The sequence below is a fragment of the Phocoena sinus genome, chromosome 4 (genome assembly GCF_008692025.1).
Source record: "Phocoena sinus isolate mPhoSin1 chromosome 4, mPhoSin1.pri, whole genome shotgun sequence".
Lineage (NCBI taxonomy): Eukaryota > Metazoa > Chordata > Mammalia > Artiodactyla > Phocoenidae > Phocoena > Phocoena sinus.
The window spans coordinates 934,644-962,619 of NC_045766.1; the positions used below are offsets into that span (position 1 = coordinate 934,644).

The 27,976-nt window shown below is 43.5% G+C and overlaps 1 protein-coding gene across 3 annotated transcripts in view; it reads left to right on the top strand.

The window, feature by feature from the left end:
• The first annotated feature begins 3,347 nt into the window (after window positions 1-3,347).
• Window positions 3,348-27,976, top strand: part of NGLY1 (N-glycanase 1) — a 71,608-nt gene continuing 46,979 nt past the window's right edge. The window contains exons 1-2 of one of the 3 annotated variants that reach the window (XM_032630377.1): window positions 3,348-3,508; window positions 26,211-26,325. In XM_032630377.1, coding sequence (XP_032486268.1) covers window positions 3,375-3,508; window positions 26,211-26,325 — 249 coding nt within the window. In that variant the 5' untranslated portion in view covers window positions 3,348-3,374. The remainder of the gene's footprint in view (window positions 3,509-26,210; window positions 26,326-27,976) is intronic. The other 2 variants (XR_004349672.1, XM_032630378.1) reach the window with 2 other exon arrangements.

Below are 27,976 nucleotides of genomic sequence, written 5' to 3' on the forward strand. Positions count from 1 at the left end.
CCTTTTATGTGTTTGGAGTAATGATGGGTATAAAGAGATTGACTAGCTTAAAACCTTTAACTTTTCTAAAGGAAACTGAAGAATCAAAATATTTTCAACTTGACTTAAGTGGAAGAAGCAGACAGGAAAAAGAATGAGCCAAGTCCCTTGTTATAATAAATTCCTTTAATAGCTTCATAGATGGTGGTATCCAAGAGAGAGAGTAGTTACTCAAAGTAAAGAGTAATTGGGGGGCTTCCCTGGTGGTGCAGTGCTTAAGAATCCACCTGCCGATGCAGGGCACACGGGTTTGAGCCCTGGTCAGGGAAGATCCCACATGCCACAGAGCAACTAAGCCCATGAGCCACAACTACTGAGCCTGCGCTCTAGAGCCCGCGAGCCACGACTACTGAGCCCGTGCGCCACAGCTACTGAAGCCTGCGCACCTAGAGCCCGTGCTCTGGAACAAGAGAAGCCACTGCAATGAGAAGCCCGTGCACTGCAACGAAGAGTAGCCCCCTCTTGCTGCAACTAAAAAGAAAGCCCGCGCGCAGTAATGAAGATCCAACGCAGCCAAAAGAAATAAATTAAAAAAAAAAAAAGTAATTGGGAAGGATTTAAATTTCAGGTGAATTAAAATAAACAATAATTTAGTGAATTACCATTGAAATGAGGATTTCTATGATTTTATGGACTGTACGTTATTTTAACAGCATTAATTTTATGGCATTGGTTTTCACACTGTGGTTGCATGTCCCTCACAAAAGTACCTTAAAGCCATTATCTACTCAAGGGGAAAGCTAAGTTGATAACATTCTATTCTTCCCCCACCACACAAGCATTCCTGCTTCAGTTCTAGAGCGCCTCCACTTTGGTATTTTGTATATACTAGGTTTCCTCCTAAGGGTTTATTTGAAAAAAAAAGAAAAAAAAGTGTTCTGTAGCCTTAAAAAAAGTCATAAATACTAGATAGTATATGATAACCTTATACAATTATTATAAGAATAAATGAGTGTGCTGATGGAAAGAAGAAACTCAGGGGAATACTGTTTGTGATAGAGGCAGCTAGTTACATCCCAGGCCTCCCACCTCCCATCCCACAATTCCCAGAGTTGTGGGTGGTGCCTGTCCAGCTAAGGACTACATTTCCCAGTCTCCCTCCCTTTTCATCTAGATAGGGCTTCATTTTCACTAATGATACAGTAGAGAAAACGCTTTTGTCATTTCTGGGCCCATGTGGTTAAGAAGCAGGTATGCGGTCTTTCTGCCCAATCACTAACTAAATGCAAAAGTCTCTGTGGCCGTATAGCAGTAGTTAGCAAACCACACGCTAAATCCAGAAGGCTGCTTGTTTTTGTAAATAGTTTCATTGGACATACCCATACACATTCATTTTAAAGTACAGTTGACCCTTGAACAACACGGGTTTGAACTGCATGGGTCCACTTATATGAGGATTTTTTTTCAACAGTAAATGCTACAGTGCTACATGGCCCACTGTGAGTTGCAACCTCAGATTCAGAACCACAGATACAGTGGAACCTCAGATACAGAGGAAGTTATACACAGAATCTGAATGCTTGGAGGGTTGGTGCCCACGTTGTTCAAGGGCAAACTGTATTGTCTATGGAACAACTGCAAAGGCAGAGTTAAATAGTTGAACCAGAGCCCCTATGGCCACAAACCCTTAAACATTTAATATTTGGTCATTTATAGAAAATGTTTGTTGACTTCTGTGGGATGAAAGGAGCCTGGGGCCCTGCATCATTATCTGGAGGAAAGCTGCTCACTGACAAATGATACCTCTTGTATGAACAAGAAAGAAATTTCTCATGTTACGTCACTGAAAATTTCAGTTACAGCAGCTAGCAACACACTATCAGTTAAACACTATTCTTGGAAGCTGGTCCAAAAACCTACATATTTATTAAAAACTTCTCACATATATCTGGCAAGTGAATGGTAACTGAAGTGGGTGGTTATTGCTCAGGGTCTTGCTCAGAGACATTAGAAGAAAATTTCAAATTTAAAAAGCGAACTGAAGATAAAGCATCAAGAATATTCAAAGAAGCTACTTAGGCAAACAACTTTTAAAAATATATAGTGTCAAGAAAAACATTTGTTGAGGTTTGGAAAAGCAAGAAGGCATTGGTAAAGTACACTTTCAAGGTCATGGAGAGGTAGATGATGGATTAAAGATGTTAGGATTCTTCTTTTAAGAGGAATAAAGGACACTGATCACAAGATCTACCTGCGAAACAAAGTCACAAATTAATACGTACACTTACTACATGGGATGCATAATTTTGCTGTCTTTCCTTTCTCCTCCATTCCATTCTACTTTGTCGTTATTGGATATGTGTTTTACTTTGGTCAGTAGAGTCCACAACCCACTATGTTGCAAACTGCAGTTTTGAAAAAAACTTCTTTACAGAAGCATCATATTCTCTGAGCTGGGACTTATGCAAGAGATTTTCAATCATTTATCTAATTCCAAAAAAAAACCCATATAGGAGAAACCCAGCAGAGTTTATGTGTTTGGTTTTGAACGTGGTTTTCTGCTTCCCTCTGGGGTCTTTCATCCACATTTACTTAGGAAGGCCTGACCATCTGCGAGGAGGAAGCTGTAGAATAGTTTCATCTGGGGGCAAAGGGGTGGTTGGAATATAGGGGGTTTCTCCACCGTCTGGCTGGATCTATTGAGGCCGGCCCCGAGGCGCCGAGGAACCTGGGTTCCTGCGATGCACCAGCCAGCACCCCCTACCCCTGCGCGAAACCCCCGCCCCTCCACCCCACCCCGCGGTCCAGACCACCAGACACACATGGGCAAAGCCCCTCGGTCTGGACGACCAAGACCCACACCCCAGCCTGGTCGAAGCCCCCAGGCCCTGACAACCAGGCCCCTGTCGGCCCAAGCCCCCAACGGCCCCAAACAGCCCCCAGCTCCTCCCAGACGAACCCCACCGGTCCCGGATACTAGTCCCCGCCCCCTGGAGACCAGCCGCCCCCCTCACCTCCCGCCGAGTCCCCAGCCCAGGATATCAGACCCCACCCCCCTGGAAAACGCCCCGTCCCCTGGAGACCACCCCCACACACACGAGCCTTGCCCCCCCCACGAGCCCTGCACGCCCCCCCCGGCCCCTCCCCTTGCCCTGGAGACTAGCCCCAGCCCCTTCCCACTCGGCCGGGCCCCGCCCCTGGAGACCAGCCCCTTCCCTCTCGGCCGAGCCCCGCCCCTGGAGACCAGCGCCCTCCCTCTCGGCCGGGCCCCCGCCCCTGGAGACCAGCCCCCGCCCACCGGCCGGCCGCAGAGCGCGGCGAGCTGAGGCGCCTGCTCAGAGCGCACGCGGTGCGGGCGGGGCGTGGGGTGGGGGGTCACGGCCGCGCGCTCGAGTATGGCGGCGGCGGCGGCGCTGGGCAGTTCCTGTGGGTCCGCGTCCCCGGCGGTGGCCGAGCTCTGTCAGAACACCCCGGAGACCTTCCTGGAGGCCTCCAAGCTGCTGCTCACCTACGCGGACAACATCCTCAGGTGCGGGGCCGCGGGCGGGACGCGTGCCAGCGGGCGGGGCGCGGCGCACGCGCGGCCGGGTTTGGGGGCGCCCGGCCGGCCCCGGGGGCGCGGAGGCCGGGAGGGCCCCGGACCTGGCTCCCGCTCAGGGGGGCGGCGGGGGGGAGCTGGGGCCGCCCGCCAGGGGCCTGGAGACCCGCCCGGCCCAGCCCCGCCGGAGCGGAGGGAGTCTTTGCACCTGTGACCGGACACCTGCAGTCGCGGAGCCCAGGGCGAGCCGGGTCCCGGGACGCGCGGGGCGGAGGAGGGGAAGGCGCGCCCCGGGCTCTGGCCTCGGCCTGGCGGTTGAACAGTCTTACGTGTCAGGACAGGAGCGGCGACAGCGTTTCATCCCCACTGCGTGCGTTTTACCCACCAGCAGCCTTCAGTTGCCATTGGGCTTCTCAGAAGTTTGTCACGGACAAGATGTTTTCTTCCCAGCGTTTTGTGAATATCCTAATACTAGAGCCTAACACTACCGTGGTGTTCGTGAGGATAACCTTGGCTAAGAGTAGTTTGTTTCCTTTTCCTCTGAGCGCACTTCTAGACCTCTAAGGAACCTTACAGATTTGGGGAATTGGGAAGTAAGTTGTATTAGTCATTTTGAAGCATTACGTCCCTCCACTCTTAGATCAAATGATGGGGTGTCCTGAGGGACGGGATGTGTGGGGGAGGGTAAAGGAGCCCCACGTGCCTCCGCCTTAGTGCTGTTAGCTCGTTTATCAGGGCGCCGTGATCATATAGGCTCTGCCCCCCGCCCCGCAGCCCCTGGTGCGCTTGCTTTTCTAAGGGGTGGATGTATTGGCCTGAAGTCTAAAAGGAGATCCTTCGCAGTGTCAAGGTTATAGATTTCACGTGACCCAGTTTTGGAGACCTTAGTTACAAGTGCAGTGTCTTAACCCATGGCAGTTTTAATATGGCTCATACAGGCAACATTAATGATTTAAAAAGTGAATTGAAAGAAGAACATATTGAGCCCTTGTTGTGTGACAGATGCAGAGAGGGATGCAGCATGTACACTGTGCACAGCTGCACAGTTAAGACCTATATGGGGGCCGCCTTCCTCCTCTGTGACACCCTCTCAGCTCACCTTCTCAGCCCTGGGAGATCTGACAGCTCTTCAGAGCGCAAGGATGCCAGAGGATTCTATATAGTGAACTCCGAGGCAGAGTTCTCCAGAGGCCGTCAGCTAGCACCTCCCATCTGGAAAGCCACCAAACTATTTAAACCCCATTCTTCAGAAAAGGGAGTTGCCCTTGTAATGAGGATTCACTTCTTTCAATCCAGGGAAACCACAAATGCTGAGATCAAGGTGTTTTGAGGAAGGAAGTCTTTTCCATCATTATCGTCATTATGAGTGCTTACCAAACTCATAGAAGAAACCTGGCATGCTGTCAGTGTATGTTTTTTTTTTTTTAAAACATCTTTATTGGGGTATAATTGCTTTACAATGGTGTGTTAGTTTCTGCTTTATAACAAAGTGAATCAGCTATACATATACATATGTTCCCATATGTCTTCCCTCTTGCGTCTCCCTCCCTCCCACTCTCCCCATCCCACCCTTCCAGGCTGTCACAAAGCACCGAGCTAATATCCCTGTGCCTTGCGGCTGCTTCCCCCCAGCTATCTACCTTACTACGTTTGTTAGCGTGTATATGTCCATGACTCTCTCTCGCCCTGTCAAAACTCACCCTTCCCCCTCCCCATATCCTCAAGTCCGTTCTCCAGTAGGTCTGCGTCTTTATTCCTTGTCAGTGTATGTTATAGTCTCTACTATGGCTTATATTTCTTATCTTAAAAAGGTTTTTTATCCAAAAAGGGAATTAGGAGTCTGGAACTCATATAAGTGGAGATGGTATGAAAAACTACCCTTTTTAGTTTGTCTTAAGTAATAGTATTAGTTCCTGCCCTCATTCTTACAGTTCAAACTCGTTTGGTCTTCAGAGGGGGGGTAAAAACCTCACCTTTTCTTCTGCTTCCAAGTCCAGTGATTTGCTTACCTCTTAACAGAAAAGCCCCAGGCCTGTTCTTGATCCCTTAGCTACACTGCATTACAGACAGGCTAATCTAACTTATTTGAGAATAGAGGAAACCATCGTTTCTTTTGCTGTTTTAGGAACTCCTTTAGCATGAGAGATAAGGGATGTTGTCTTGATATCCTTTGCTCCTACCTCAGGATATGACATAGTATTTTATAGGGTGAGTGCTGAAATGAGAATTTCATTTGCAGTTTTTTAATTGTTGCTGTTAACAGTGATATTTGTCACTATACACTGGTGAAAATAATACTTTGGGTTAAGTTTGAAATTTCTGCTTCAGATGATGTTATCCTATTCCCCAACTAAGGCTCGTAAAGCTAATGAAATTATACAATGAAGTATATACTAATTTGCATGCACAGTGTACCATGGGTTTGAACCGTTTTTTCAGTTCACTGACTTATAGATAAAAATCAGCTTTCCTCAGTATCTACCTTTCAAAAATCTGCAGTAGTTTTACTGGCATTCCAAGTGGGTTCCCTAGGAAACTTGCTTCATTCATTTTTTAAAAAACAATATTTGACTAAATTCGGGGGGGCAAGGGGAAGATGGCCGAAGAGTAAGACGCGGAGATCACCTTCCTCCCCACAGATACACCAGAAATACATATACACGTGGAACAACACCTACAGAACACCTACTGAACGCTGGCAGAAGACCTCAGACCTCCCAAAAGGCAAGAAAGTCCCCACGTACTTGGGTAGGGCAAAAGAAAAAAGAATAAACAGAGGCAAAAGAATAGGGACGGGACCTGCACCTCTGGAAGGGAGCTGTGAAGGAGGAAAGGTTGCCACACACTAGGAAGCCCCTTCGCGGGTGAAGACTGCGGGTGGCGGAGGGGGAATGCTTCGGAGCCGCGGAGGAGAGCACAGCAACAGGGGTGCGGAGGGCAAAGCGGGGAGATTCCCGCACAGAAGATTGGTGCTGACCGGCACTCACCAGCCCAAGAGGCTTGTCTGCTCGCCCGCCGGGGCGGGCGGGGCTGGGAGCTGAGGCTCGGGCATCGGTTGGAGCGCCGGGAGAGTACTCGGGATGGCAGCGTGAGCACAGCCTGCAGGGGGCTAGTGCGCCACAGCTAGCCGGGAGGGAGTCTGGGGAAAAGTCTGGACCTGCCGAAGAGGCAAGAGACTTTTTTTTCCCTCTTTGTTTCCTGGTGCGCGAGGAGAGGGGATTAAGAGCGCTGCTTAAAGGAGCTCCAGAGACGGGCGTGAGCCGCGGCTAAAAGCGCGGACCCCAGAGACGGGCATGAGATGCTAAGGCTGCTGCTGCCGCCACCAAGAAGCCTGTGTGCGAGCACAGGCCATTATCCACACGCCCCTTCTGGGGAGCCTGGGCAGCCCGCCACTGCCAGGGTCCTGGGATCCAGGGACAACTTCCCTGGGAGAACGCACGGCGAGCCTCAGGCTGGTACAACGTCACGCTGGCCTCTGCAGCCGCAGGCTCGCCCCGCATCGTGCCCCTCCCTCCCCCCGGCCTGAGTGAGCCAGAGCCCCCGAATCAGCGGCTCCTTTAACCCCGTCCTGTCTGCTGAGCGAAGAACAGACGCCCTCAGGCGACCTGCATGCAGAGGTGGGTCCAAATCCAAAGCTGAACCCCGGGAGCTGTGCGAACAAAGAAGAGAAAGGGAGATCTCTCCCAGCAGCCTCAGAAGCAGCGGATTAAAGCTCCACAATCAACTTCATGTACCTGCACCTGCGGAATACATGTATACACAAAGAATCATCCCAAATTGAGGAGGTGGACGTTGAGAGCAAGATTTATGATTTTTCTCCTTTTTCCTCTTTTTGTGAGTGTGTATGTGTATGCTTCTGTGCGAGATTTTGTCTGTATAGATTTGCTTCCACCATTTGTCCTAGGGTTCTATCTGTCTGGGTTTTTTTTGTTTTTCTTCTTAAAAACATTTTTTTTCTTAATAATTACTTTTTATTTTATTAACTTCATTTTATTTTATCTTTTATTTTATCTTCTTTCTTTCTTTCTTTCCTTCCTTCCTGCCTTCCTTCCTTCCTTCCTTCCTCCCTCCCTCCCTCCCCCCTCCCTCCCTCTCCCCTTCCTCCCTCTCCCCCTCCCTCCCTTCTTTCTTCTTTCCTTCCTTCCTTCCTTCCTTCCCTCCCTCCTTTTTCTTTCTTTCATCTTCCTTCCTTCCCTCCCTCCTTTCTTTCTTTCTTTCTTTCATCTTCCTTCCGACCTTCCTTCCTTTCTTTCTTTTTTTCTTTCTCTCTTTCTAGTTTTTCTCCCTTTTATTCTGAGCTGTGTGGATGAAAGACTCTTGGTGCTGCAGCCAGGAATCAGTGCTGAGCCTGTGAGGCAGGAGAGCCAAATTCAGGACACTGGTCCACAAAAGACCTCCCAGCTCGACATAATATCAAATGGTGAAAATCTCCCAGAGATCTCCATCTCAACACCAGCACCCAGCTTCACTCAACGACCAGCAAGCTACAGGGCTGGACACCCTATGCCAAACAACTAGCAAGACAGGAACACAACCCCACTCATTAACAGAGAGGCTGCCTAAAATCATAATAAGGCCACAGACACCCCAAAACCCACCACCAGACGTGGACCTGCCCACCAGAAAGACAAGATCCAGCTTCATCCAACAGAACACAGGCACTAGTCCCCTCCACCAGGAAGCCTACACAACCCACTGAACCAACCTTAGCCACTGGGGACAGACACCAAAAACAACAGAAACTACGAACCTGCAGCCTGCAAAAAGGAGACCCCAAACACAGTAAGTTAAGCAAAATGAGAAGACAGAAAAACACACAGCAGATGAAGGAGCAAGATAAAAACCCACCAGACCTAACAAATGAAGAGGAAATAGGCAGTCTACCTGAAAAAGAATTCAGAATAATGATAGTAAAGATGATCCAAAATCTTGGAGATAGAATAGACAAAATGCAAGAAACATTTAACAAGGACCTATAAGAACTAAAGATGAAACAAACAACGATGAACAACACAATAAATGAAATGAAAAATACTCTAGATGGGATCAGTAGCAGAATAACTGAGGCAGAAGAACAGATAAGTGACCTGGAAGATAAAATAGTGGAAATAACTACTGCAGAGCAGAATAAAGAAAAAAGAATGAAAAGAACTGAGGACAGTCTCAGAGACCTCTGGGACAACATTAAATGCACCAACATTGAATTATAGGGGTTCCAGAAGAAGAAGAGAAAAAGAAAGAGACTGAGAAAATATTTGAAGAGATTATAGTTGAAAACTTCCCTAATATGGGAAAGGAAATAGTTAATCAAGTCCAGGAGGCACAGAGAGTCCCATACAGGATAAATCCAAGGAGAAATACGCCAAGACACATATTAATCAAACTGTCAAAAATTAAATACAGGGCTTCCCTGGTGGCGCAGTGGTTGAGAGTCCGCCTGCCGATGCAGGGGACGCGGGTTCGTGCCCCGGTCCGGGAGGATCCCACGTGCCGTGGAGCGGCTGGGCCGGTGAGCCATGGCTGCTGAGCCTGCGCGTCCGGAGCCTGTGCGCCGCAACGGGAGAGGCCACAACAGTGAGAGGCCCCCGTACCGCAAAAACAAAAACAAAAAAAAAAAAAAACAAAAAAAAAACAAAAAAAAAATTAAATACAAAGAAAGCATATTAAAAGCAGCAAGGGAAAAACAATAACACACAAGGGAATCCCCATAAGGTTAATAGCTGATCTTTCAGCAGAAACTCTGCAAGCCAGAAGGGACTGGCAGGACATATTTAAAGTGATGAAGGAGAAAAACCTGCAACCAAGATTACTCTACCCAGCAAGGATCTCATTCAGATTTGATAGAGAAATTAAAACCTTTACAGACAAGCAAAAGCTGAGAGAGTTCAGCACCACCAAACCAGCTTTACAACAAATGCTAAAGGTACTTCTCTAGGCAAGAAACACACGAGAAGGAAAAGACCTACAATAACGAACCCAAAACAATTAAAATGGGAATAGGAACATACATATAGATAATTACCTTAAATGTAAATGGACTAAATGCTCCCACCAAAAGACACAGATTGGCTGAATGGATACAAAAACAAGACCCATATATTTGTTGTCTACAAGAGACCCACTTCAGATCTAGAGACACATACAGACTGAAAGTGAGGGGATGGAAAAAGATATTCCATGCAAATGGAAACCAAAAGAAAGCTGGAGTAGCAATTCTCATATGAGACAAAATAGACTTTAAAATAAAGACTATTAGAAGAGACAAAGAAGGACACTACATGATCATCAAGGGATCGATACAAGAAGAAGACATAACAATTGTAAATATCTATGCACCCAACATAGGAGCACCTCAATACATAAGGCCATACTAACTCAATACTCACAGCCATAAAAGGGGAAATCAACAGTAACACATTCATAGTAGGGGACTTTAACACCCCACTTTCACCAATGGACAGATCATCCAAAATGAAAATAAATAAGGAAACACAAGCTTTAAATGATACATTAAACAAGATGGACTTAATATTTATAGAACATTCCATCCAAAAACAACAGAATACACATTTTTCTCAAGTGCTCATGGAACATTCTCCAGGAGAGATCATATCTTGGGTCACAAATCAAGCCTTGGTAAATTTAAGAAAATTGAAATTGTATCAAGTATCTTTTCCGACCACAATGCTATGAGACTACGTATCAGTTACAGGATAAGGTCTGTAAAAAATACAAACACATGGAGGCTAAACAATACACTACTTAATAACGAAGTGATCACTGAAGAAATCAAACAGGAAATTTAAAAAATACCCAGAAACAAATGACAGTGGAGACACGACACCCCAAAACCTATGGGATGCAGCAAAAGCAGTTCTAAGAGGGAAGTTTATAGCAATACAATCCTACCTTAATAAACAGGAAACATCTCGAATAAACAACCTAACCTTGCACCTAAAGCAATTAGAGAAAGAAGAACAAAAAAACCCCAAAGTTAGCAGACGGAAAGAAATCATGAAAATCAGATCAGAAATAATAGAAAAAGAAATGAAGGAAACAGTAGCAAAGATCAGTAAAACTAAAAGCTGGTTCTTTGAGAAGATAAACAAAATTGATAAACCATTAGCCAGACTCATCAAGAAAAAAAGGGAGAAAACTCAAGTCAATAGAATTAGAAATGAAAAAGGAAAAGTAACAACTGACACTGCAGAAATGCAAAAGATCATGAGAGATTACTACAAGCAACTTTATGCCAATAAAATGGACAACCTGAAAGAAATGGACAAATTCTTAGAAAGGCACAACCTGCCAAGACTGAATCAGGAAGAAATAGAAAATATGAACAGACCAATCACAAGCACTGAAATTGAAACTGTGATTAAAAATCTTCCAACAAAGAAAAGCCCAGGACCAGATGGCTTCACAGGCGAATTCTATCAAACATTGAGAGAAGAGCTAACACCTATCCTTCTCAAACTCTTCCAAAATATAGCAGAGGGAGGAACACTCCCAAACTCATTCTATGAGGCCACCATCACCCTGATACCAAAACCAGACAAGGATGTCACAAAGAAAGAAAGCTACAGGCCAATATCACTGATGAACATAGATGCAAGAATCCTCAACAAAATACTAACAAACAGAATCCAACAGCACATTAAAAGGATCATACACCACGATCACGTGGGGTTTATTCCAGGAATGCAGGGATTCTTCAATATACGCAAATCAATCAACGTGATTCACCATATTAACATATTGAAGGAGAAAACCATAATGATCATCTCAATAGATACAGAGAAAGGTTTCGACAAAATTCAACACCCATTTATGATAAAAACCCTGCAGAAAGTAGGCATAGAGGGAACTTGCCTCAACATAATAAAGGCCAGATATGACAAGCCCACAGCAAACATCATCCTCAATGGTACAAAACTGAAAGCATTTCCACTAAGATCAGGAACAAGACAAGGTTGCCCACTCTCACCACTCTTATTCAACATAGTTTTGGAAGTTTTTGCCACAGCAATCAGAGAAGAAAAGGAATCCAAATCGGAAAAGAAGAAGTAAAGCGGGGGGGACCTTGAAGATGGCGGAAGAGTAAGACGCGGAGATCGCCTTCCTCCCCACGGATACACCAGAAATACATCCACACGTGGAACAACTCCTACAGAACTCCTACTGAAGGCTGGCAGAAGACCTCAGACCTCCCAAAAGGCAAGAAACTCCCCACGTAACTGGGTAGGGCAAAAGAAAAAACAGAGACAAAAGAATAAGGACGGCACCTGCACCAGTGGGAGGGAGCTGTGAAGGAGGAAAAGTTTCCACACACTAGGAAGCCCCTCCGCGGGAGGAGACTGCGGGAGGCAGAGGGGGGAGTTTCGGGACCGCGGAGTAGTGCACAGCGACGGGTGCGGAGGGCAAAGCGGGGAGATTCCTGCACAGACGATCGGTGCTGACCGGCACTCACCAGCCTGAGTGGCTTGTCTGCTCACCCGCCGGGGCGGGCGGGGCTGCGAGCTGAGGCTCGGGTTTTGGTTTTGGACGGAGCTCAGGGAGAGGACTGGGGTTGGCGGCTTGAACATAGCCTGAAGGGGTTAGTGCACCACGACTAGCCGGGAGGGAGTTCGGGGAAAAGCCTGCACCGGCCGAAGAGGCAAGAGACTTTTTCTTCCCTCTTTGTCTCCTGGTGCGCGAGGAGAGGGGTTTAAGAGCGCTGCTTAAAGGAACTCCAGAGACGGGCGCGAGCCGCGGCTGAGGGCGCGAGCCCCCGAGACGGGCGCGAGCCGCGGCTGAAAGCGCAAACCCCAGAGACGGGCGCGAGCCGCGGCTGAGGGCGCGAGCCCCCGAGACGGGCGCAAGCCGCGGCTGAAAGCGCAAATCCCAGAGACGGGCGCGAGCCGCGGCTAAAACCGCGGACCCCAGAGACGGGCGGGAGATGCTAAGGCTGCTGCTGCCGCCACCAAGGGGCCTGTGTGCGAGCACAGGTCACTCTCCACACCCCTCTTCCGCGGAGCCTGTGCAGCCCGCCACTGCCAGCTTCCCGGGATCCAGGGACAACTTCCCCGGGAGTACGCACGGCGGGTCTCAGGCTGGTGCAACGTCACGCCGGCCTCTGCCGCAACGTCACGCTGCCTCTGCAGCTGCAGGCCCGCCCCGCACGTAGTGCCCCTCCTACCCCCATCCCCCAACCCCCGGCCTGAGTGAGCCGGAGGCCCCGAATCAGCGGCTCCTTTAACCCCGTCCTGGCTGAGCGAAAAAACAGACGCCCTCCAGCGACCTACACGCAGAGGCAGGGCCAAATCCAAAGCTGAGCTCCTGTGAGCTGTGAAAACAAAGAAGAGAAAGGGAAATCTCTCCCAGCAGCCACAGAAGCAGCGGATTAAAGCTCCACAATCAACTTGATATACCCTGCATCTGTGGAATACCTGAATAGACAAGGAATGATCCCAAATTGAAGAGGTGGAATTTAGGAGCGAAATCTATGATTTTTTTCCCTTTTCCTCTTTTTGTGAATGTGTACGTGTATGCTCCTGTGTGACATCTAGTCTGTATACTCTAGCTTCCACCATTTGTCCTAGGGCTCTATCCGTCCATGACTTTTTTTAAAAAATTCTTTTAATTAATAATTAAGTTTAATTGTAATAACTTTATTATACTTTACCTTCGTTCTTTCTTTCTTTCCTTCCTTCCCTCCCTCCTTTAGACAACGAATCACCCCAAATTGAGGAGGTGGTCTCAGGGAGCAGGATTTATGATTTTTCCCCCTTTACCTCTTTTTGTGAAGGTGTATGTGTATGCTTCTGTGTAAGATTTTCTCTGTATAGCTTTGCTTCCAACATTTGTCCTAAGGTTCTATCCGTCCCTTTTTTTTTTTTCTAAATATTTTTTAATTCAATAACTATATTATACTTTATTTTATTTTTACTGTATCATCTTTCTTTCTGTCTTTTTTTCCTTCTTTCCCTCCTTCCTTCCTTCCTCCCTCTCTCCCTCCCTCCCTCCTTTCTTTCCTTCTTTGCTTCTTTCTTCCTTCCTTCCTTTCCTCCTTTCCTTCTTTCTTTCCTCATACTTCTACTAATTCTCTCTACTTTTTCTCCCTTTTATTCTGAGCCGTGTGGATGAAAGGCTCTTGGTGCTCCAGCCAGGAGTCAGGGCTCTGCCTCTGAGGTAGGAGAGCCAACTTCAGGTCACTGGTCAACAAGAGACCTCCCAGCTCCACATAATATTAAACAGCGGAAATCTCCCAGAGACCTCCATCTTAACACCAGCACCCAGCTTCACTCAACGACCAGCAAGCCACAGTGCTGGACAACCTATGCCAAACAACTAGCAAAACAGGAACACAACCCCACCCATTAGCAGAGAGGCTGCCTAAAATCATAATAAGGCCACAGACACCCCAAAACACACCACCAGACGTGAACCTGCCCACTAGAGAGACAAGATCCAGCCTCATCCAGCACAACACAGGCACTAGTCCCCTCCACCAGGAAGCCTACACAACCCACTGAAACAACCTTAGCCACTGGAGACAGACATCAAAAACAACGGGAACTACGAACCTGCAGCCTGCAAAAAGGAGACCCCAAACACAGTAAGATAAGCAAAATGAGAAGACAGAAAAACACACAGCAGATGAAGGAGCAAGATAAAAACCCACCAGACCTAACAAATGAAGAGGAAATAGGCAATCTACCTGAAAAAGAATTCAGAATAATGATAGTAAGGATGATCCGAAATCTTGGAAGTAGAATGGACAAAATGCAAGAAACAGTTAACAAGGACCTACAAGAACTAAAGATGAAACAAGCAACGATGAACAATGCAATAAATGAAATTAAAATCACTCTAGATAGGATCAATAGCAGAATAACTGAGGCAGAAGAACGGATAAGTGACCTGGAAGATAAAGTAGTGGAAATAACTACTGCAGAGCAGAATAAAGAAAAAAGAATGAAAAGAACTGAGGACAGTCTCAGAGACCTCTGGGACAACATGAAACGCACCAACATTCGAATTATAGGGGTTCCAGAAGAAGAAGAAAGAAAGAAAGGGACTGAGAAAATATTTGAAGAGATTATAGTTGAAAACTTCCCTAATATGGGAAAGGAAATAGTTAATCAAGTCCAGGAAGCACAGAAGGTCCCATACAGGATAAATACAAGGAGAAACACGCCAAGACACATATTAATCAAACTGTCAAAAATTAAATACAAAGAAAGCATATTAAAAGCAGCAAGGGAAAAACAACAAATAACACACAAGGGAATCCCCATAAGGTTAACAGCGGACCTCTCAGCAGAAACCCTACAAGCCAGAAGGGAGTGGCAGGATATACTGAAAGTGATGAAGGAGAATAGCCTGAAACCAAGACTACTCTACCCAGCAAGGATCTCATTCACATTTGATGGAGAAATTAAAACCTTTACAGACAAGCAAAAGCTGAGAGAGTTCAGCACCACCAAACCAGCTTTACAACAAATGCTAAAGGAACTTCTCTAGACACGAAACACAAGAGAAGGAAATGACCTATAGTAGCGAACCCAAAACGATATATAAAATGGAAATAGGAACATACATATCAATAATTACCTTAAATGTAAATGGACTAAATGCTCCCACCAAAAGACACAGATTGGCTGAATGGATACAAAAACAAGACCCTTATATATGCTGTCTACAAGAGACCCACTTCAGAACTAGAGACACATACAGACTGAAAGTAAGGGGATGGAAAAAGATATTCCATGCAAATGGAAACCAAAAGAAAGCTGGAGTAGCAATTCTCATATCAGACAAAATAGACTTTAAAATAAGGACTATTAAAAGGGACAAAGAAGGACACTACATAATGATCAAGGGATCGATCCAAGAAGAAGATATAACAATTGTAAATATTTATGCACCCAACATAGGAGCACCTCAATACATAAGGCAAATACTAACAACCATAAAAGGGGAGATCAACAGTAACACATTCATAGTAGGGGACTTTAACACCCCACTTTCACCCATGGACAGATCATCCAAAATGAAAATAAATAAGGAAACACAAGCTTTAAATGATACATTAAACAAGATGGACTTAATTGATATTTATAGGACACTCCATCCAAAAACAACAGAATACACATTTTTCTCAAGTGCTCATGGAACATTCTCCAGGATAGATCATATCTTGGGTCACAAATCAAGCCTTGGTAAATTTAAGAAAACTGAAATTGTATCAAGTATCTTTTCCGACCACAACGCCATGAGACTAGATATCAATTACAGGAAAAGATCTGTAAAAAATACAAACACATGGAGGCTAAACAATACACTACTTAATAATGAAGTGATCACTGAAGAAATCAAAGAGGAAATAAAAAAATACCTAGAAACAAATGACAATGGAGACACAACGACCCAAAACCTATGGGATGCAGCAAAAGCAGTTCTAAGGGGGAAGTTTATAGCAATACAAGCCCACCTTAAGAAGCAGGAAACATCTCGAATAAACAACCTAACCTTGCACCTCAAGCAATTAGAGAAAGAAGAACAAAAAAACCCCAAAGCTAGCAGAAGGAAAGAAATCATAAAAATCAGATCAGAAATAAATGAAAAAGAAATGAAGGAAACGATAGCAAAGATCAGTAAAACTAAAAGCTGGTTCTTTGAGAAGATAAACAAAATAGATAAACCACTAGCCAGACTCATCAAGAAAAAAAGGGAGAAGACTCAAATCAATAGAATTAGAAATGAAAAAGGAGAAGTAACAACTGACACTGCAGAAATAAAAAAAATCATGAGAGATTACTACAAGCAACTCTATGCCAATAAAATGGACAATCTGGAAGAAATGGACAAATTCTTAGAAATGCACAACCTGCCAAGACTGAATCAGGAAGAAATAGAAAATATGAACAGACCAATCACAAGCACTGAAATTGAAACTGTGATTAAAAACCTTCCAACAAACAAAAGCCCAGGACCAGATGGCTTCACAGGTGAATTCTATCAAACGTTTAGAGAAGAGCTAACACCTATCCTTCTCAAACTCTTCCAAAATATAGCAGAGGGAGGAACACTCCCAAATTCCTTCTACGAAGCCACCATCACCTTGATACCAAAACCAGACAAGGATGTCACAAAGAAAGAAAACTACAGGCCAATATCACTGATGAACATAGATGCAAAAATCCTCAACAAAATACTAGCAAACAGAATCCAACAGCACATTAAAAGGGTCATACACCATGATCAAGTGGGGTTTATTCCAGGAATGCAAGGATTCTTCAATATACGCAAATCTATCAATGTGATAAACTATATTAACAAATTGAAGGAGAAAAACCATATGATCATCTCAATAGATGCAGAGAAAGCTTTCGACAAAATTCAACACCCATTTATGATAAAAACCCTCCAGAAAGTACGCATAGAGGGAACTTTCCTAAACATAATAAAAGCCATATATGACAAGCCCACAGCAAACATCATCCTCAATGGTGAAAAACTGAAAGCATTTCCACTAAAATCAGGAACAAGACAAGGTTGCCCACTCTCACCACTCTTATTCAACATAGTTTTGGAAGTTTTAGCCACAGCAATCAGAGAAGAAAAGGAAATAAAAGGAATCCAAATTGGAAAAGAAGAAGTAAAGCTGTCACTGTTTGCAGATGACATGATACTATACATAGAGAATCCTAAAGATGCTACCAGAAAACTACTAGAGCTAATCAATGAATTTGGTAAAGTAGCAGGATACAAAATTAATGCACAGAAATCTCTGGCATTCCTATATACTAATGATGAAAAATCTGAAAGTGAAATCAAGAAAACACTCCCATTTACCATTGCAACAAAAAGAATAAAATATCTAGGAATAAACCTACCTAAGGAGACGAAAGACCTGTATGCAGAAAATTATAAGACACTGATGAAAGAAATTAAAGATGATACAAATAGATGGAGAGATATACCATGTTCTTGGATGGGAAGAATCAACATTGTGAAAATGACTCTACTACCCAAAGCAATCTACAGATTCAATGCAATCCCTATCAAACTACCACTGGCATTTTTCACAGAACTAGAACAAAAAATTTCACAATTTGTATGGAAACACAAAAGACCCCGAATAGCCAAAGCAATCTTGAGAACGAAAAAAGGAGCTGGAGGAATAAGGCTCCCTGACTTCAGACTATATTACAAAGCAACAGTAATCAAGACAGTATGGTACTGGCACAAAAACAGAAAGATAGATCAGTGGAACAGGATAGAAAGCCCAGAGATAAACCCACGCACATATGGACACCTTATCTTTGATAAAGGAGGCAGGAATGTACAGTGGAGAAAGGACAGCCTCTTCAATAAATGGTGCTGGGAAAACTGGACAGGTACATGTAAAAGTATGAGATTAGATCACTCCCTAACACCATACACAAAAATAAGCTCAAAATGGATTAAAGACCTAAATGTAAGGCCAGAAACTATCAAACTCTTAGAAGAAAACATAGGAAGAACACTCTATGACATAAATCACAGCAAGATCCTTTCTGACCCACCTCCTAGAGTAATGGAAATAAAAACAAAAATAAACAAATGGGACCTAATGAAACTTCAAAGCTTTTGCACAGCAAAGGAAACCATAACCAAGACCAAAAGACAACCCTCAGAATGGGAGAAAACATTTGCAAATGAAGCAACTGACAAAGGATTAATCTCCAAAATTTACAAGCAGCTCATGCAGCTCAATAACAAAAATACAAACAACCCCATCCAAAAATGGGCAGAAGACCTAAATAGACATTTCTCCAAAGAAGATATACAGAATGCCAACAAACACATGAAAGAATGCTCAACATCATTAATCATTAGAGAAATGCAAATCAAAACTACAATGAGATATCATCTCACACCAGTCAGAATGGCCATCATCAAAAAATCAAGAAACAATAAATGCTGGAGAGGGTGTGGAGAAAAGGGGACACTCTTGCACTGCTGGTGGGAATGTGAATTGGTTCAGCCACTGTGGAGAACAGTATGGAGGTTCCTTAAAAAACTACAAATAGAATTACCATATGACCCAGCAATCCCACTACTTGGCATATACCCTGAGAAAACCAAAATTCAAAGAGAGTCATGTACCAAAATGTTCATTGCAGCTCTATTTACAATAGCCAGGACATGGAAACAACCTAAGCGCCCATCATCGGATGAATGGATAAAGAAGATGTGGCACATATACACAATGGAATATTACTCAGCCTTAAAAAGAAATGAAATTGAGCTATTTGTAATGAGATGGATAGACCTAGAATCTGTCATACAGAGTGAAGTAAGTCAGAAAGAAAAAGACAAATACCGTATGCTAACACATATATATGGAATTTAAGGGAAAAAAATGTCATGAAGGACCTAGGGGTAAGATAGGAATAAAGACGCAGACCTACTGGAGAACGGACTTAAGGATATGGGGAGGGGGAAGGGTGAGTTTTGACAGGGCGAGAGAGAGTCATGGACATATACACACTAACAAACGTAGTAAGGTAGATAGCTGGGGGGAAGCAGCCGCAAGGCACAGGGATATTAGCTCGGTGCTTTGTGACAGCCTGGAAGGGTGGGATGGGGAGAGTGGGAGGGAGGGAGACGCAAGAGGGAAGACATATGGGAACATATGTATATGTATAGCTGATTCACTTTGTTGTAAATCAGAAACTAACACACCATTGTAAAGCAATTATACCCCAATAAAGATGTTTAAAAAAAAAAAAAAAAAAAAAAAAAAGAAGTAAAGCTGTCACTGTTTGCAGATGACATGATACTATACATAGAGAATCCTAAAGATGCTTCCAGAAAACTACTAGAGCTAATCAATGCATTTGGTTAAGTAGCAGGATACAAAATTAATGCACAGAAATCTCTGGCATTCCTATACACTAATGATGAAAAATCTGAAAGTGAAATCAAGAAAACACTCCCATTTACCATTGCAACAAAAAGAATAAAATATCTAGGAATAAACCTACTTAAGGAGACAAAAGACCTGTATGCAGAAAATTATAAGACCCTGATGAAAGAAATGAAAGATGATACAAATAGATGGAGAGATATGCCATGTTCTTGGATTGAAAGAATCAACATTGTCAAAGTGACTCTACTACCCAAAGCAATCTACAGATTCAATGCAATCCCTATCAAACTACCACTGGCATTTTTCACAGAGCTAGGACAAAAAATTTCACAATCTGTATGGAAACACAAAAGACCCCGAATAGCCAAAGCAATCTTGAGAACGAAAAATGGAGCTGGAGGAATCAGGCTCCCTGACTTCAGACTATACTACAAAGCTACAGTAATCAAGACAGTATGGTACTGGCACAAAAACAGAAAGATTGATCAATGGAAAAGTATAGAAAGCCCAGAGATAAACCCAGGCACGTATGGTCAGCTTATCTTTGATAAAGGAGTCAGGAATGTACAGTGGAGAAAGGACAGCCTTTTCAATAAGTGGTGCTGGGAAAACTGGACAGGTATGAGATTAGATCACTTCCTAACACCATACACAAAAATAAGCTCGAAATGGATTAAAGACCTAAATGTAAGGCCAGAAACTATCAAACTCTTAGAGGAAAACATAGGCAGAACACTCTGACATAAATCACAGCAAGATCTTTTTTGACCCACCTCCTAGAGAAATGGAAATAAAAACAAAAATAAATGGGACCTAATGAAACTTCAAAGCTTTTGCACAGCAAAGGAAACCATAATCAAGACCAAAAGACAGCCCTCAGAATGGGAGAAAATATTTGCAAATGAAGCAACTGACAAAGGATTAATCTCCAAAATTTATAAGCAGCTCATGCAGCTCAATAACAAAAAAACAAACAACCCAATCCAGAAATGGGCAGAAGATCTAAATAGACATTTCTCCGAAGAAGATATACCGACTGCCAACAAACACATGAAAGAATGCTCAACATCATTAATCATTAGAGAAATGCAAATCAAAACTACAATGAGATATCATCTGACACTAGTCACAATGGCCATCATCAAAAAATCTAGAAACAATAAATGCTGGAGAGGGTGTGGAGAAAAGGGAACACTCTTGCACTGCTGGTGGGAATGTGAATTGGTACAGCCACTATGGAGAACAGTATGGAGGTTCCTTAAAAAACTACAAATAGAACTACCATATGACCCAGCAATCCCACTACTGGGCATATACCTTGAGAAAGCCATAATGCAGAGAGTCATGTACCAAAATGTTCATTGCAGCTCTATTTACAATAGCCCAGAGATGGAAACAACCTAAGTGTCCATCGTTGGATGAATGGATAAAGAAGGTGTGGCACATATATATAATGGAATATTACTCAGTCATAAAAGGAAACGAAATTGAGCTATTTGTAATGTGGTGGATGGACCTAGAGTCTGTCATACGGAGTGAAGTCAGAATGAGAAAGACAAATACCATATGCTAACACATATCTATGGAATTTAAGGGAAAAAAATGTCATGAAGAACCTAGGGGTAAGACAGGAATAAAGACAAAGACCTACTAGAGAATGGACTTGAGGATATGGGGAGGGGGAAGGGTAAGCTGTGAGAAAGCGAGAGAGTGGCATGAACATATATACACTACCAAACGTAAACAGTGGGAAGCAGCTGCATAACACAGGGAGATCAGCTTGGTGCTTTGTGACCACCTAGAGGGGTGGGATAGGGAGAGTGGGAGGGAGGGAGACGCAAGAGAGAAGAGGTATGGGAACATATGTATATGTATAACTGATTCACTTTGTTATAAAGCAGAAACTGTCACACCATTGTAAAGCAATTATACTCCAATAAAGATGTAAAAGAAAAACAATATTTGATTTCCCACTAATTTCCTTTGCAAACTGCACACAGTTACTGGTTATGAACTGCATTGGGTGTATTTGGGAAGGGCCAAGAATGGAAAGTGGTTTCTTCCTTCAAAGAAAATAAATACGTCTGGGAGAAAGACACAGGTGTGGAAAATAGCCACAGCATAAAATCTAGAGAACAATTAATTCCAAGACAGTGTTTAAGCACTTACGTGTTTATGTGAGGAGATAGCTGGATGACCTAGTGTGGAACAGTTCTGAGAACAAAGGTTTGGTAAGAGAACGTATATTTGACATGATAGGCAACAGAAAGTAATTGTAGTTTCTAAACTCAAAAAAGAAGCATAATGAGAGATTCACGTGGAATAATGATGCGAGAAAACACAAGGCATGGGTTTCACTTCTGAAGCTACTGCAGAGCATAAGCGTAACTGTGGATGTAACAGAGAGAAGAATTGTAGTCAGGGACCGGCAGTCCTTGATGACTGAGTGCCAGGGGTAGAGCTGCTAACGGGAGGAGACAAAATACTGTACCTGAAATAACTTGAGGTTTCTCATCTGGGTTACTACTGACACCTGGAGAAACTGAGCAAGGTTGTCAACTGAGGATGGCTGAGTTTGTTGGCAGCTTGTATGGTGGAGAGTATTTGTAATCGAACCAGTGGGTTTAAGTCCCAGTCAACCATTTCCTAAGAATGTATGTAAACTGGGCTTCAGTTTCCTCATTTTTAAAAGGAACAAACAATACCTACATTATAAGATTGTTGCAAAAGATAGAAAGAAATAGAGAACATGGCACGTGTTGTTTGTTAGTCTCATTCAGTTTTCATGTTAAGCTAGTTTACGTGCACATGTTTCCCTTGTTGTCAGCTGCAGAGAATGGTGGAGCTAGAGCCAGAGATGCTTCCCAGATGTTCTAAAGGCAGAGAGATGTTTCTGAAAATTTTACATGTAAGTCGCACTAACAGATTTTCAGAAGGACTAGAAATAGTTTTTCAGATGGCCTACAAACCAACTTTTGTCATCAGTAATAAAAAAGCAAGATTATAGGATGCACTCATATACTAAATTTCCATTTGTGAGAACTCTTCCTGGGATTATGCGTTCTAAAGAGGAAGAGAGCTAGTGAATGCTCAGATATATTTAATTCCTAGCATTTCTGAAATAGAAACATTTAAGCTTTCCTTTTCTGAGAAAAGGAATGCTGTGACTCAGTGGGAGGCTTGTTATTAACATGTTGTAAAATCTTAGAAATATGGTAGATTATGACTTTTGAGGTGCAAAGCGGGTGTTTTTCCTACTATTCAGTTGTAAATACACAGGCTAATTTTCTGTAAATGAAACAGTTTGTCTATCTGTGGGTAAGACAGCTAGGAAGGCACCAAAGTGTGTTCAAAGTGATGGTTGAGTGAGGTTTAGGAAGTTTTGCTGCCCTTTCAAACCTCATTCATTCAACATCATCATCCAACAACCAGAAAAAGAAATCTCAAGCTAAGGTGCAAGATAATTGCTAACAAGCAAGATAAATAATAAAGTCGTAGAAATAGTTAATTGTCACCAGAGATAGGGAAAAAAAAATCGAAGAGTTGCAAGATAATTGCTAACAAGCAAGATAAATAATAAAGTCGTAGAAATAGTTAATTGTCACCAGAGATAGGGAAAAAAAAATCAAAGAGTTATAGCAAAAAATATTGAGAAAAGTCTGCACAGAAAATTAAATTAGTGGAAGAAGAAGATCAAAACTAAAGGTCCGTAGGGGTACTTCAGACGCCGCAGGATACTGAGCGTAGTAATGGGCTTGAGGAGAGTGGCCACTCCAGGCTGATGCTGTGAAGTGAGAGGTTCAGGAGTGTTTGTATGGCACTTCTCCAAGGGCAGGAAATGGGAGCTGATGGATCCGAGGTCTGATGGCCCTGGGGCCAACTTCTGTAAGCCTTTGAGGGCTTCAGGGGCTGACTTTCACATCAGTCTGTGCTCAAGACTACGGTTGGTCTGCTCAACACATTCATTCATTCATTCATTCATTTATTTATGGCTGTGTTGGGTCTTTGTTGCTGCGCGTGGGCTTGCTCAAAGCTGCGGCGGGCGGGGGCTGCTCTTCATTGTGGTGCGCGGGCTTCTCATTGCGGTGTCTTCTCTTGTTGCAGAGCACGGGCTCTAGGCACACGGGCTTCAAGTAGTTGTGACACATGGACTCAGTAGTTGTGGCTCGTGGGCTGTGGAGCGCAGGCTCAGTAGTTGTGGCACACGGGCTTAGTTGCTCTGTGGCATGTGCGATCTTCCCGGACCAGGGCTCGAACCCGTGTCCCCTGCATTGGCAGGGGGATTCTTAACCACTGCACCACCAGGGAAGTCCTGCTCAGCACATTTAAAAAGAGGAAGCTAGGATTTGGGTACCTGGATGTTATTGCCATTTTTCAAATTTTTAAAATAAATTTATTTATTTTTGTCTGTGTTGGGTCTTTGTTTCTGTGCAGGGGCTTTCTCTAGCTGTGGCAAACGGGGGCCACTCTTCATCGCGGTGCGCAGGCCTCTCACTGTCGCGGCCTCTTGTTGCAGAGCACAGGCTCCAGACGCGCAGGCTCAGTAGTTGTGGCTCACGGGCCCAGTTGCTCCGTGGCATGTGGGATCTTCCCGGACCAGGGCTCGAACCCGTGTCCCCTGCTTTGGCAGGGGGATTCTTAACCACTGCGCCACCAGGGAAGTTTTGCTCAGCACCTTTAAAAAGAGGAAGCTGGGATTTGGGAACCTGGATGTTATTGCCATTTTTCAAATTTTTATTTGCAATATATGTTGAGTGAGAAAAATACATAAATGATATGTGAGGTCCACAGATGTTGTACAAAGATAGAACATTGTTCGTTAGAAACTAAGGAAAATCTAAGCTATACAAAGCCTGTAGCAGAGAAACAGCTTCGACCCTTTGAAACATGTCTCAAAATGATAAGCTATATCAGAACAACTCATGTAAGTTTTATAAGAATTTTTTAGTGTGAAAAAGGGAAGAAAAATTAGAAAATTAAGCCCAGTGAAAGACTTTGATTATGTAGAAATCTGGAAACTCTGGGGAAAAAATAGACTAAGATAGCTCAAGCAGTTCTGCACCAGTGGGATATACCATCCTGGTGGTACTGATGTGTTTATCATCCTGTGGAATGTGTTGAGTGTCGTGAAAAGATGCCTCATTTACCTGTAACTAGCATTGGTAAAGGTAGGATTGTTCACTGTTTAATGTTTAAGTGGTAAGAAAGAGCGGCATGCTTATGATGTAGTGTAGTATAGAAGCCAGGGATGTAAACATTTCACTGTGCCCAGGGCAGCCCTCACAGCAAAGGCCAAAGGTCAGTATTGCCAAGGTTTAGAAACCCTGATCTGATACACAGAATAAAAGAGTAAGGCATCTGTATCTCTTTGTGTTTCTCAGTTATCTGTGATTTTCAAATGACCTGCAGTAAAGAACAGTATTTTTAATTTCCAATCCTTTGTGGACCTAACTTTTGTAAAATGCAATGAAAATTTCATGGCAGTGTCAAATTGCTGTAATAATTACTGAATACTTTCAATTTCTGTACTCCTCATGGATGAAAAGCAAAGTGTTTATAGATCAGCACCAATCTGGACATTTTAAGTAACACTACTTTGGAGCTTTTGTCTCTGAATATTCTGTAATAAACTGGTGTAATTTTTGAAATTAAAAGAGGTTTAAAAAGTTTTGTGTAGTATTTATGACAGTTTGGCAACAGGAACTGCTTGATGGAAAACAAATGTGAAATTTGTTGAAACTTCCACAGTTAACAATCCCTGTTTTGGTTTTTATATCACCATATCTAGAGAACATGTGTAAGTTTAGGACAAAGGTGTTTGGTCATTTGCCAGCACTCGGCCACCCCATAATCCCAGACCCCAGGCTGATAGCCTCAGCACTGCTTCTGTAGACCCCTGAGACAGCCTCAGTCTTTCTTAATGCCATACTGATGGAAGCCACTACCATTTTAAGGGCGTCAGTATCAGATATGAAACCTACTTATCATCCTGAATTAAGTTCAGAAGGCCTTTTGAGTATAATACCTTGATTGTCTTTAACCTTTTATTTTCTGATTTTTCTTTTTACAGCCTTTCTGATTTATCAACGTTATTACAAATCTAAAATCAAAGATTTTTCATGTGCTGATCTCATCTCATGTGTACTATTCAAAATCTTAGTCATGGTAAAAGAAATTCATATCTTCATTGTATTTTATTACCATAGTTGCTGTGACAAAGATATATCTTTAGCTGAAACAGAAATTATAGTAAAAGCAACCATTGGTCTAGGGAAGAAAGAAAAATCAAGCGACTGTAAAGGTTCATGTTTGTCAGAAGTAGTCTTTGAGGAGCTGTGATTCATTTGTCTATAGCTTCTTAGTTTCTTTTATTCATTCGTTTCACAAATATTTATTAACCACCATCTACGTGTCCATCAGGCGCTATTCTCGATGACTGAGATCCATCAGAAGAAAACAGGCAAAACCTTCTGCCCCTGCCTGGAGCTTGCGTGGAATTTTTTCTTAGCAACCTAAACACTCATAAAGGTCTCTAGTTTTAACAGCACAGAAATAGAATGTCGCATGGGTTTCCCTTATGTCAGCTGTGAAGTTAAACAATAATGTTGCAGGAAGTGTGTACGAGGTAAAAATCACAAAATCAGTCTTTCTAGACTGTGCATCCTCTTTCTTTAAAGCTGGGATCTCTACTACCTCGTAGGCGTATAGCCAGTATAAAATGTGAAAAAGAATGCAAAAACATGGTGAAAAATGTAAATTATTATATATAATCAGACTTTTTTTTTTAATCAGAAACCCTAATGATGAAAAATATAGATCTATCCGGATTGGAAACACAACTTTTTCTACTAGACTCTTGCCTGTCAGAGGAGCTGTTGAATGTTTATTTGAAATGGGCTTTGAAGAGGTAAGTATGTTCACCGTTTCTTCTCTGCAGTTCATGTACAGAGCATTCATTATAATGTTGATAGATAATTTCTAATAAGAATATTTTTATTGATTCATTTTGGAAAACTGTGGAACTAGTTATTTCTTCACTTACTCTACATTGAAAAGTCACAGTCCATATGCTTTAAATTCACAGTAAAATATAACAACTCTCCCACAGGGAGAATTCTTACAATCTCAGTCCTTTAGAATAGGGAGGTCAGGCATGCAGCCCAAGGACTAAATTGTGGTTCTCTTTAGACTTTTAGCAAAAACCTGCTATGTGAGCAAACATGAATTGCTGATGGGGGTCCAACCACCTGTCTCCAGTAAGAAATGAGAAGAGTAAAAACAGAAAAGTTGAGTTTAGTTACCACGCATAAGGGTTCCCTTCCTTGACAGGAGAAAAGAATCTCAGTGGGTTTTTTTGTTTTTAGGTCAAAAGAAAAGCTTGGTGTTTCCATGTTGTGGAATCTTGTGGCATAGTTTAATTTTATGACACAATGAAAGTAGCTTTCAAGATGATGAGTTTTCTTTATGCATATATGCTTAACCATTTCTAGTTTATGGAATACTGAGAGAAGTCCAGCCAGGTTCTAGAGGCCAAGCAATCAGTAGCAGTCAACTGGCAAGGCCGTAGCAGCTGTTAAGGAGATATGCTGAGTTGCTCTGGGATGTACTTTCCTCCCCGCCTCTCTTCTTCCCTCCCCTGGTTCTGTTTCAGGCCTTGGGAATATAGTGGTGAACTAGTTAGATAAGAGCTCCCATCTCACGTGGAGCTTGCATTCCTGAAGGTTAGACAGACGGTAGGTGTGAAAGCAAAGATGAGCACGAAGAAGAAAATAAGGCATGGAAAGAACATCATAAGCAACTGTAGTGATGGGCAGCTGTGTAAGGACGAGCGCTCAGGGGAGGCCCCTGAGGAGATCATGTTTGAGCTGGGACCTGAGTGATGAGAAGCAATTCAAATACCTGACGCCCTCAGGTGAGGGTTTTTCAGGCACAAAGATCCACACGTGTGGAGGATCTCTAGCAGGAGTAGCCTTGGCACAGAAAGTGGCCACAGAGGCAGGCCTGGGGTTTGGGGAACTGCGGTAAAGATTGGACTTTATGACGAGTGGGATGGGAAGCCATTGAAAGGTTTTAAGCAGGGAAGAGTATTTTTGAAGATTGCTCTGGCTGTTGGAAAGAGAATATCCTGGATGTTCTGGGTGGGGGCAAGGGGTAAAGCAGTGAGGCTGGTTATAAAGCTTATCACGTTAGTCTCGATGAGAAATGGTAGTGGTTTGTCTAGATTCCATGAGGACAGGCTTTGTGTCTGTGTTGCTCCCCGTGTGCTGGCTGCTGGGAAAGGAGCAGAGCAGGTGGGCACCCAGTAAATATTTGTGGAAGTAAAGACCGACAGCAGTGGAGATGGGGGAGTAGTGGGATCCAGGATTTCTTTTTTTTTTTTTTTTTTTTTTTTTTTTGTGGTACGCGGGCCTCTCACTGCTGTGGCCTCTCCCGTCGTGGAGCACAGGCTCCGGACGCGCAGGCCCAGCGGCCATGGCTCACGGGCCCAGCCGCTCCGCAGCATGTGGGATCCTCCCAGACCGGGGCACGAACCCGCGTCCCCCTCATCGGCAGGCGGA